The sequence below is a fragment of the Cupressus sempervirens genome, chromosome 9 (assembly GCF_028749045.1).
Source record: "Cupressus sempervirens isolate cs-2001-9-10 chromosome 9, ASM2874904v1, whole genome shotgun sequence".
Lineage (NCBI taxonomy): Eukaryota > Viridiplantae > Streptophyta > Pinopsida > Cupressales > Cupressaceae > Cupressus > Cupressus sempervirens.
In genome coordinates, this window is record NC_143126.1 from 445,385,697 (window position 1) to 445,397,859 (window position 12,163).

Genomic DNA, 12,163 nt, shown 5'->3' on the forward strand with positions numbered 1-12,163 from the left:
TATACTCTATGTTGACTATGCTTTATACTTAAAAAAAAAAAAAAAAGATGGAATTTTAATAACATTTAGATAATATAATATTGTTAAATAAATGATGAGAATAAAGTCATGACCATAGTTGGAAAACTCGCCAAATGCAAAAACTCGCCAAGCCCCCCAAAAGTTTAATCGGGAAAAACTCGGCGATTTAAAAAAAAAACTCGGGAAAAACTCGGGAACCTAAAAAACCGCTGAAATTTAATTAAAAATACATTTATTTTGCAAAATTTAATGAGAAGATGCATCTAATAAGTTAATTAAAGACAATACAAAAGAAAGAAACAAAGTTTAGATATATATAAATGCATAATGCGTACAAAATTGCATTCTCATGCAGAATGCTCATGGTAGGAAGCAAAATAGTAAATTACTAAATAGTTTCAATCTGTCAAACTAGAAGTAAATACTAAAAGTCTAAATACATCAATACAATGTGACAATGCCAATCACATCTTCCTCTTTCCACTTGCACTAGCAGGAAAGCGAGGGGGTCTAGTCCTAGAAGAAGTGCCCCGCACTGGGATAGGGCGTGAGCTGCGTGACTGTGAACTCTGTGGCTGTGCCCCCTCGCTCGACGTCCCTACTGACTGGCTCGGCGTCCTAGAAGAGGATGCATCTCCACCTAATGGTAATGTCTGATCCTCGCCTGAATCATCATCATCCTCGTCCTCATCCTCAATGTCATCCATAGTGAACTGAAAATCAGTGTCAACCTCCCCCTCCATGGCCTGCCTCTCCAAATCAGCGATCTCATCTGGTGTAAAAAATGGACTTGGCTCCTGTGTTGTCCAATCAGAATAAGGATCTATCTCATCTAGATCAAGCGGACCAGGTAGTTCTAAGAGCTGTGACTTTTTCATGCGCAACTTAAGATTATAGTGCACATAAACAAGGTCATTAAGCCGTTTTTGAGTCATTCTGTTTCTTTTCTTTGTATGGATGCACTCAAATAAGCTCCAATTGCGCTCACAATGGGATGAGCTACAAGGTTGGGATAGGACTCTGAGAGCAAATTTCCTTAAATTGGGGGTATTGCCACCCCAACTTGCCCACCAAGCATCTGCAAAACAAAATTTAAAAAGTTATAAAGCAATAAAAAACAAAATCAGAAGCACAACTTATCAATTAGCAAAAGTTTTAAAGTTTGACGCTTTACCTGGTGCTTGAGTAGATCTTGCTCTCTTTGCTAGCATAGAAGAGAACAAAGGACCCTTTGATTCCACATAGATTTGTTGTTCGGTCACAATAAGGTCTCTCTCCTCTTCACTTGATATCATTCTCTCAATGCATTTAGAGAGACCTTCCATGACCTCTCCATTAGGATCTGAGTAGGAATCATCAGCCCTAAAACAAATAGAAAATGATATCAAGTCTTACTACACAACCTTAAAAAGTAAAGTAAAATAAAGACTTATTAAAATCCCAACTTCAAGGACAATCAATTATCATAGTACCTGAATTTGGGATTGAGGAAGTAGCCTGCTGCATGAATAGGTTGGTGGAGCATATTGTTCCACCTCCTATCAATTATTTCCCAAATGGGGTCAAATCTGAGACTGTCCCCGTGATAGTAACTTCTAACAGCCTCTTTCGCCCTATCCATGGCCTCATAAAGACCTCCCATTGGGGATTGTTGCCCATCACATGTGCGCAAGATTAGAACCAGGGGCAGAGACATCTACATTTGAAATTTGAAAAATACAAATTAGTTAATAACATAGTAAGTTATGAATTGAAAATGAAACTTGAATAAACTAAAAATATAATGAAGTTACCTCCACAATCTCCTTAGCCTTTGCAAAAAAGCTATCATCAAAGACTATTCGTGCCACAGCTTCTCCTTCGGGCTTCTTTGAGTAAGGTGAAGCAACCCAATCAGCACACACAAACATTTGCTTCAAAGCCAATATGTGGTCAAGAATACTTTGCAACGTCAAGAAGACCGTTGCAAACCTTGTCATAGCAGGTCTCATCAAATCTTTTCCTTTAGTGGCTTTTCTCATCAAACTGAGAACCCATGGGTGATTATAGATATATTTCGTGACTCGCCTAGCATCTTCCACAACTGGACTCACCCAATCAAGTTTTCCTATGTCCTCCAAAAGAAGGTCAAGGACATGTGCTGCACAAGGTGACCAAAAAAGTGTGGGATGCCTCTCTTGGAGGATTCTACCTAAAAGATTAGCAAAAAATCAATAATCAGTAACAAACTTTCCATATTTAGTATTTACAAATTACATCAAATCTAAATTGAATAATACCATAGCATTACATTCATGATTCATATTGATTCAAATATAAAAACGTAAATCTACCTGCTGCCACATATGTTGCTGCATTATCTGTGATTATTTGCACCACATTCTCTGTTCCCACCTCCATGACAACATTCTCCAACATTAAAGCCAATGTGGCTGCATTTTTCACTTTGTTGGAGGCATCGACAGATTTCCAAAACACCACATCATCTTTGCAAGCAATCAAGAAGTTAATAATGGTTCTACTTCTTCCATCTATCCACCCATCAGATAAAATGGTGCAGCCATACTTCTTCCACTCTTTCTTTTGGTCTTCTATCAACAATCTTGCCCTACCAACCGCTTTGCCAAGCAACCTACAAAATTTAAGTGTAATATTAAATAAAGTGTAAGTGTTAGTAAAAAATTAGGAAATAAGTTATAACAATTAAGATTTAAAATATAACAATGAACTAAAGTGAATCTCAATTATTTACAATTACTAAATAGTAAAATACTAACCTTCCACTCATATCCTTGCGATTAGGCGGCTTGTACCCTTTGCCTGATATTGTCATTGCATTCACCATATTGACCCAATAGGGACTATCAGCGGCATTCATTGAGATATTGTTGAAAAACCAAAAATCAGCTGCTGCAATATCAGTTTGTTCATGCACCTCCTTAAACCATGCAGTGCCCTCTAATGATGGCTGTACTCTAGGTGTGTTCCTGGGCACAAAATAACCACCTATCCCTGATGGGGATCCGGATGGTGATGATGAAGAAGTAGGAGATGTAGAAGAAGTGGAACCGGTAAAAGAGAAATTTTGTTTGCGGATCCGTGGGCCACGAAGAGATCCTGGTATGTTCTCAAGTGCTTCTTCTTCCTCTTGCATATCAAAAGGAGCTCCTTCAGATTCAGCTATGGCTGCCCTCATAGATAATTTTGCCCTCTCCCTATTCAATTTTTTCTCTTCAGCAGCTGCAAGTAGGGCATGGATGAATCTTTTTTCTTCATCAGTTACCTTGAGACAAGGATTTGAGTCATGTTTCTTTATGCCTGCAAGGTGGTATTTGAGGCGGTTTATGCCTCCAGAAATAATTCTCTCACAGGGAATGCATATCACCTTCCCAATATCATTTGGACTTGGAGCTTCATAGGCATACCGCCATGCCTTATCTCTTGCATTTTTAGGCCGAGTGCCTATATATCCAGATGGGCATGGTGTTTGTGGCCACTCTTCTTGCGGGTTTGTCATGTTTTCTTAATGCTTGTCCGCTGCCCTACACATAAATAATTAAATTTATAGAAAAATGAATAAACAAAGTTAGAACTTAGAGTTAGAACTTAGAAGCTAGAAGTTTAGAACAACTAGCCACTAGGGTTTCAACTTTCAAATGATTTGAAATCATTTACAAACAACAACAAAAACAATAAAAGCTTTGCTTAAAACTATAAAAAGTTTTCAAACAATGATAAGATGAACATACCTGGAAAGAAATTTCTCTTCTAAATTCGGTTAGAATCCTCCAAAATCCACTCCAATCTGCCTTTAATCACTTGCAATCAGCTAAAACCTTCTTTGCTCCACACAAATGAAAGAAACAATGCAAAAAACAATGCATTTTGACCTATTTAGGCGTCTGGCCGCGGGTTCCCTGAACCGCGAGTTTTTTTACATAACTCGCCGAGTTTTTGACTAAAACTCGCCGATTACTCGGCGAGTTTTTGGACTCACGCCAAGTTTTTTGGCAGGCGAGTTTTTGGGCGATTTACTCGCCGTCCCAAAATACTCGGCGAGTTTTTAAAACTCGCCGAGTAACCGGCGAGTCTTCCATCTATGATCATGACAATAACAAACAATAGTTAAATATATAATCTATTATCAATAAAGTAATATTTAATACTAAAATTACAATAAATGAATAAATATATTAAATCAAATATATGAAAGAATATTGTAGAAAGTATGTTACATTTCTAAATAGGATTAGATAATAAACATAAAATAAATAAGTAAATAGTAATATAATATAGAATACTATAAATTAGCTAAATGTACTGAAATGTTAAGAGATATGTAATAAAATGATGTGACTTCTTCAAATTAAGATATAAAAGCGAGGAGACTTCATTTTAAATAAAAGAAACAAAGAGGAGAAGGTAAGAGTTACAAAATGATTAATGGAAGATGAAAGGAACAAGAAGAAAACAAGGAAGTGAGTTTTTAAAATGATTGCAATGATTGAAGGATGTGGCTCTTGGGAAGGGTTTGTTGTCCTGCATTTTGTCACCTCAAAATGTTGGAAATAGCAAAAAACTTTTCCAAGCTAGTTTCGCATTTCTCTAAGCTTGAATTTGATATTTAATTGTTTAATGTTGATCGATTGATTCATTTCAATTCAAATGTCAAATTGTTTTATTGAAGGCCTTCGTCAAGTCTTTTTCGTTTTGCTTTCTGTCGAGTCTTTCCTTGATTTTTAAAGCCTTTTTCACCCATCTTTGCTTTTGCTTGTTTTTAATCCTTTGGTTTTGCTCATGTCATGTGTTTTGTTTTTCCCTTTGATTTGGTCTAACCTAGAGGTCAATCGGAGTTGTCAATCAAGAGTTATGCCCGTTTTAGTGCCTCAAAAGTGAACATTTTAGGTGCAACAACACAAATTAAAAATATGATATGATATTTTCAATTTGACATTCACTTTTTGAAAAATATAACATTATACACACTTTTTGTTATGGTTTTAAATTACTTTTACTTTAAATTTATAATTTAAAGTGACTATAGTGCACTTCATGTTATAATTTTAAGTTGAGTTACTTTTTAATTTTTCACTTAAAGTAACTATATAACTATATTGTTTCATTTTAAATTTTTGGTTTTAAAAATCAAATACTTATTTAAATATTACTTTAAAATGATGTTTATGTATTATATTTTATAATATGATTAATAAATATTGTTTTTGACCCATTTTAAAATATTTTTATAATTTTAAGTGAATTAAATGACTTAATGACTTCATAAGTGGACATTTTATATGCAATTACATGTAAAAAACTATAAAAAATGGACATTTTACATGCCATTGCATATAAAGTTTACTTTGGTGGACATTTTTGATGTCATTGCATCAAAAGTTCACCATGAGTGGACCTTTTTGATGCTATGACATGAAAAGTGTAGTTTTTATACTTATGCATCTAAAAAGTGAGATGTATTTTTAAATATGCATTCCCCTCCAAAAGGTCTGATTTTCACTTGGAAGCACATTTTAAAATATGCATTGGACCCAAAAAGGTCCCATTTTCACTTGATACATATTTTAAAACATGCATTGCACCTAAAAAGGTTCGATTTGGAAGGAAAACATGTTTTAAAATATCCTATGCATCTCAAAAAGTCGGATCTTGAAAGGAAAACATGCATTTGGCCTTCAAGAACCCGATTTTGCTCATAACTTAAGATTTACTTGGTGGATTTACATGAAATCTTCTCCATTCAAGATGTTTTTCCTTGGCAATGATTTTCTTTGCATCAAGAATGGATTTAACATGCTGAAAATTGTTTTTGGAGCTCAATCCTAGGGTTCATTTTTGAAGAAAAACTCCAAATACCTTCATTTTTGCTCATAACTTGAGTTTTTCTCAATGGATTTGCATGGGATTTGTTCCATTTGAAACGTTTTTGGATGACAATGTGTTTCCTTGCTTCTAAAATGGATTCATTTACCTCAAAAACGTTTTTAAAACTTTCATAATGGATCATGTTTTTGAAGAAATTTGCAAAAAAATTCCATTTTTAATGCATGTTTTTCCTCCCAACCAAATCGATTTGGCATTTTTAGTGTTTGTCATTGCGTTATGATACACATTTTCAACTTTAGAAGCCAAAACGTTTTTGTTTCATGTCTTTTTATGAATCATGTTTTTGGTTAAAATGCATAGAAAATTGGGGTTTAAATCCACTGTTATGCGTTTTGAAACTACCTTTTTGCATTTTGATCCATGTATATGCAATTGGGGAAGTTGTTCTTGCATTCACAAGTCAAAAGTGACTAAAAAAATGCATTTTTTGGCCATGTTTTTGCCAAAATGGCCCAGAATTTTGCATTAAAAAGTCATGTTTATGTTCAAAAAACTCAAAAAATGCATTTCAGCCCATACTTTTGATCAAGAGGGTTTGTTCTTGAATTTTAAATGCATGATATTGTCTTTAGAGACCACATTTTTGGCCTTTTTAAATCAAATTCGACCATTGAATGTCCATTACATGCATCTACGGGAAAAGTCAAAAGGTTGTTTGAAAATCTGGATTTAGGGGAGAATTGGTCGTAAGTCTATAAAACTTGCTATTTTGGCTCTTTCTCCTTCATTTTTGGCACTTAATCATCATGTAAGTGGACTCTTTTTGGCTATTTAATTTGTGCTTATCTTGCTATTTACATGCATATTTTAGCTTGAAATTGCACATTTGTCCATATATATGCCATGAGAAGTGCATTTTTCCTTTAAAAATGATGAAAACTCTCATTTTCACACTTTTGGAATTTCCCCAAATTCCAAATTCGAATTTGCAAGTTGAAATGGTTTCCTTGTTGACATGTTTGAGTTTTTTGCCAAAGGCATGTGTTTGTTTTGTGCTTGTTTTTGAGCTTTGTGCTTGCTTGTCGATTTTCTCCACTTTGGAGAAGTTACAAGTTCTTTCCCAAGAAATTGTTTTTGCTTCACTTCATGCGAAAACATCATCGTTCCACTTCCATTTTCCATGCAACAATGCTTCACATCTCATCTGACAAATGCGATTACATGTTTTCCATCTCATTTGCTATCCGCATATGCATGTAATCGCATTTTCCGCTTTCATTTTCACCCATCTCAATTTTCGCTTCCATTCGCACAACACGATTACACGAAATGTCATACATGTAATTGCATCCAAAAGGTCTGATTTTGATTAAAAATCACTTTTTGAAAAGTCGAAAAGGATGTCATTTTTATTTCCCACATACTTCGACTTCTCCTTTTCTCCAAAAGTGACTATAAAACTCATTATCTCCCTTCCATTTTCCATTTCAATCTCTTCATATGTATTCGCACCTTCATGAGCAAATACACGTTTCCGCATCTTTCCATGCTTTCCATCTCATCCTTCATCCATTGTTATATGTTGCATTTACATGTAATCCATTTTCCATGTAATGACGTCTTGAAAGACCAAGTCACATTTTGGAAATCAGCAATCTCCATTTGCACGCATTCCCATGCACCAAACACTTTATGTGAAAAAGGAAGAAGGTAAAGGTGTTGATGGAAAGTTGTTCAGAGTTTACATCTAGACATTATCAAGAAAGTTTTTAAAGTGTCAAAGACTTCAGTTTGTGCGGATCTACAAAGGAGAATTCACGACAACTTGAGTGAGAAAAGCTGGATCACATCAAGTTTCCACATGACAATAAACAATTCATCACAGTCAGAGGTTATCAAAAGATGCAACACCATGGTTATCAAAGTGAACACAATGGTGCAAAATACAGGAACTTCCGATCTTGTGATCATTTGGGATTGCAGCATCAAGTACAAGGCCCTTCAGAATTGTTTCCTTGTCTTTCGTCTTCTTTCTTCTTTTATGTTTGTAGTTGAAGAGGATGCATTACATAAAAATGTGTAATTACATGTAATGCGAGTTACATGTGTATGTAAAATATGTAATGTGAGTTGCACATGCAGTTGCATGTAACCCTATATTTTCTCCTGTAGTTAGACTAGGTCAAAGTTGGTTGAGTTGCTCCCACTTTTTCCTTCATCTTTTTCTCAACTCCTGTGCCTATATAAAGGAGTGCCCTCTCATTGTAAAAATCATCTTTTGTTGTATGCAAGAAAGCTCTGACACGTTTGTGCAAGCATAACTTTGATTGTGTAACACGAATTTGGAAGAGAAGTGAATAAAAGAAGCAATTGGATTTGAAGCTTTGACTACAAGCAATTGTGATAGAGAAAATTAGAGGCTTTGACTATAATTTGTGTCTATTGTCTTGATTCATGTTATTATTGTGTGTTCAATAAAAGAGCATAGTGATTTAAGAAGCAATTGAAGCCGAAGCTTTGAATGAGAGCGGTTGTGGAAATATATAGCTAGAAGATATCTTTGTAGCTTATACTTCTCTCTTAATTTACAAAATAGTTAAATTATTCTTACTTTTAGGAGTCTTTGTGCCCTAATTGTAAAGCTTTTCCATAAAGAAGTGCGACCGGACTTAGAGCCAAACCGGTACATTTTCAGCTAGCCTTTGAGTTAGCGAAGGTTTATCTGTATCACTGTTTCTAGCTCTTGATAGAAGTGTAGTTAGAGATTCACCCTGTCCATTACTTGCTCCACGAGTAAGTGGATTCTTTCTTGAAAGATAAGAAGAAAGGATATTGGTAACACCCATTTTATAAAATCTCTCAATTTCTTGCTTACCTTGAGTTGATCCAAGGAATGGTGAGAAGGGGGAGCCTTCCCTTTAAGGTAGGAGAGACTCTGTCTCACACGCTGTGGTTGGTCATCCTATTTTGCGACTGGATTTTTACCCAAAACTATCGGCTGCAAAATATCCACCCAACAGTTTTTTGGCGACTTTGCTAGGGATATGACGCGCATTTGAGAGTCTCATGCTTTCATTTGAAGCATACCCGTGTCCTTTTCAATTGTAATATTATTGATTGTAATTGTTTCATGCATTTACCAAGAACATGTAAATGGCCTAGGGTCCTTGGGGAAATGCTTTTGGACCATTAAATCTAGCTCCACCTTTACATGATCTTCCTGATGGCTCACGAAAGAACTTTCCCAAGTTTTTTGGTGATGATGAACAACATCTTGATGAGCATATTGTTGCTTTCTACATTGCATGCAGTGTTCATGCTATTGATATTGAGGACATGTCTGTTAGGTTGTTCATGGAAACTCTACAACGTGTGGCTGCTGATTGGTTTTACCATTTACCACCATGTACCATCACAAATTGGGCTACCCTCATAGCCAAGTTTGAAGAAAGGTTCAAGCCTCCTGAAGATGCCCATGCATTATTGGCTCAACTTGCTTGGCGGAAGAAGTCATCTCACATACCTATGCGTGATATTGTTGCTCATTTCAACAAATTGACATGGAGAATTCCTGTTGCTACTCAACCTACAATTGCCAATCTGAAATGTTTCTTTGTCAACGCTCAAATTCCTGAAGTCATTTTTCTATTAAGGAGAGAAGCCTCATCTACTCTTGGAGTTGCACAGGCATTGGCAATTGAAATTGAAGATGATCTTATTCTTGCTGGGAGGATAAGAATTGTAGCAAGTGAGTTTGAAGAAAGCTAATCCCATGATTTCTAGATTTTGATTGTGTGTGTCTTTTTTGTGCCAACGTTTCGGGTCACACTCTGTGAACCATCATCAGGGTAGAAGAGTAGTAAGGAGTTGAGAAGTGTACAGGTTGCAGAGATGGAGGAGACTTAAAAAGAACAGAGGGAAGGGAGGAGGGAAGGGAGAGGTACAGGGCGCAAATCGAGGAGAGGAAAAAAAGGTTGAGAGAGGTGAAAGAAAGGCCTAGAGGGACAAGGAATACAGAAAGAGAGATTCTACCCATTTCATCCAAGTCACCCATGATATCAAGCTAGACAGTAATGATATCCTGGTAAGCTTTGACATTGTTTCGCTCTTCACCAAGGTTCCGATTCTTGACTCAATCAATATCATCAAGCACAAAGTGAATGATGAGATTGCCTCCTTAGTTGAGTTATGCTTGCATTCCACCTTCTTTTCTTTCCAAGGTGTTATCTATGAGCAGGTCAATGGTGTGGCCATGGGCTCCCCTCTCTCCTCTGTTATTGCCAACCTATTCATGGAACACTTTGAAGTTATTGCTTTGCGGTCCTTTCCCCTCAAGCCTAAATGGTGGAAACGATATGTCGACGACACCAATATCTGTTGGCCTCATGGTCTTGACAAATTAGAAGAGTTACTTGCTCATCTCAATGGTATCAACCCTTGTATCACTTTTACCAAGGAATTGGAGGCTAACAACCAGTTACCCTTCTTGGATGTCCTCATAAAAAAACCTGATGGATCCTTGGGTCATCAGGTTTTTCGCAAGGCTACCCATACTGATCTTTATCTTCAGGCTTCCGTCCACCACCACCTGCACCAAAAGGGTGGCATCCTCAGAACTTTGGCTTTAAGAGCCTATCGTATTTGTGATGAGGACAATTTAAACCAAGAGCTAGCTCATCTTCATCAAGTCTTCAGACTTATGGCTACTCCAATAGACAAATCTCCAAAGCCTTCCTCTGAGCCAAAACCTTTTTCTTGTCTGCTCCGACCCCCACCTCCTCCTAGGTGCCACCCCCCTCTTTTGTTACCATTCCTTTCGTTCGAGGCCTTTCATATAAAATCTCCAAAATCCTCCGCAAGAAAGGTCTTAGATGCACTTTCAAACCCGTGTCTACCCTCAGAAACCATCTCCCCCCCCTCAAAGACTCCAGAGATAATCTTTCGTGTTCTGGGGTCTATAAGGTGTCATGTTCATGTGGCTCTCCTTATATTGGGGAGACTGGCCACTCTTTCAGCACCAGGATCAAAGAGCATGATGCTAATATTAAGCATGAATGTGTGCTTAAATCAGCCTTAGCTGAACACTCATCCTCCACTAAGCACCACATCTGCCTGGATAGAACCCTCGTCCTTTTAAAGGAAGATAATTTCTTTAAAAGGAAGCTTAAAGAGGCCATTGAGATCTTCAGCCATCCCTCCAACCTTAACCAGGATGAAGGATGGTCTTTAAGCTCCTTGTGGCATCCCTTGTTGTCCTCCATTAATCCCCATGGTCGCCCGCCCACTTGATGTCGCTCCCTGTGCCTCTCTCTTTCTCCCATGCATCTTTTGTTTCCATGTTTTTTCTTCTTTTTCCCTTAGCCCCTTTTATTTGTTGGCTCAGGGCCTCTTGTGCCTTTCCTTGTTTCTTCTTATGCTATCCTTTCGTATTTTTGTCCCTTTTTTAGCTAGGTATCTATTCTCTTGGATTCGCCTAGGTCAAGTCTTTATATTTTCGTGGTTATTTTTTAGGTTCTTACTTATTTTTTACTTTGTTCTATTCTCCTTTTTTCAATTTATTATTTTTATTCATTTCTTTGTGTGTTTGTCTGTATTTTTTTCATTTTCTACTCGTTCCTTATTATACTTATTTTTCAATTACTTTCATATTATATGCACACACGCCTATATATATATATTTATTTATTTCATGTTATTTTGTTATTCTACCATTTTTATATTATTTTGTTTATATATATATATATATATATATATTTTTATCTTATTGCTAACTCTTAGATTTACATATCATTATGCGTGTGGTTATATATATATATATTCTTTTGTTTCTTTTTTGCTACTCTTTTCTATATATATATATATATATATTTATATTTCTTAAATTCTTTTTATTTAGGTCTTTCTTCCTTTGTTTGTATGTATATTATTATTCACATATTATTTTCTAGTATTCTTATTATATTATTTTCTAGTATTCTTATTTTATTTTATTTTTTCCAATTAATTTAGTTTCATTTATTTAGATATATCTTGTTATTTTATTAGTTTGTCATGTCTTTTGTATATGATTATGTTTATTTATATTATTTTATTTTAACTTATTATTTTATACATATATTTATATCTTTTTGCTTTTATAAGTATTTTACTTTTTCTTCCTTATATTTCACTCGTGTGCGCACACACACACACACATATATATAATATAATATATATATATTATTCTTAAATTCTTTTTATTTAGGTTTCTCTTCCTTTGTTTGTATGTATATTATTATTTACATATTATTTTCTAGTA

The 12,163-nt window shown here is 35.6% G+C and overlaps 2 protein-coding genes across 2 annotated transcripts in view; one reads left to right on the plus strand and one right to left on the minus strand.

Moving 5' to 3' along the window:
• Window positions 1-12,163, plus strand: part of LOC149539220 (Glycosyl hydrolase family 38 protein) — a 375,203-nt gene that overhangs the window by 155,499 nt on the left and 207,541 nt on the right. The gene's annotated exons all lie outside the window — the stretch shown is intronic.
• LOC149539221 (uncharacterized) lies at window positions 314-3,944 on the minus strand. The gene is made up of 6 exons (XM_089800254.1): window positions 3,771-3,944; window positions 2,967-3,563; window positions 2,355-2,653; window positions 1,815-2,212; window positions 1,494-1,717; window positions 314-1,383 (listed from the first exon to the last, which is right to left on the minus strand). The coding sequence occupies exons 2-6, from the start codon at window positions 3,536-3,538 to the stop codon at window positions 1,161-1,163; spliced, it is 1,716 nt and encodes a 571-aa protein (XP_089656380.1). The 5' UTR covers window positions 3,539-3,563; window positions 3,771-3,944; the 3' UTR covers window positions 314-1,160.

What these genes read in the sequence shown, in the direction of transcription:
- LOC149539221 (XM_089800254.1), bottom strand. Translation starts at nt 3,538, where the DNA reads ATGACAAACCCGCAAGAAGAGTGGCCACAAACACCATGCCCATCTGGA. An exon ending in TCATTAGAGGGCACTGCATG is followed by an intron (nt 2,654 to 2,966) that starts GTTTAAGGAGGT and finishes TAAATTTTGTAG; the next exon opens with GTTGCTTGGCAAAGCGGTTG. An exon ending in AGGCTAAGGAGATTGTGGAG is followed by an intron (nt 1,718 to 1,814) that starts GTAACTTCATTA and finishes TTTCAAATGTAG; the next exon opens with ATGTCTCTGCCCCTGGTTCT.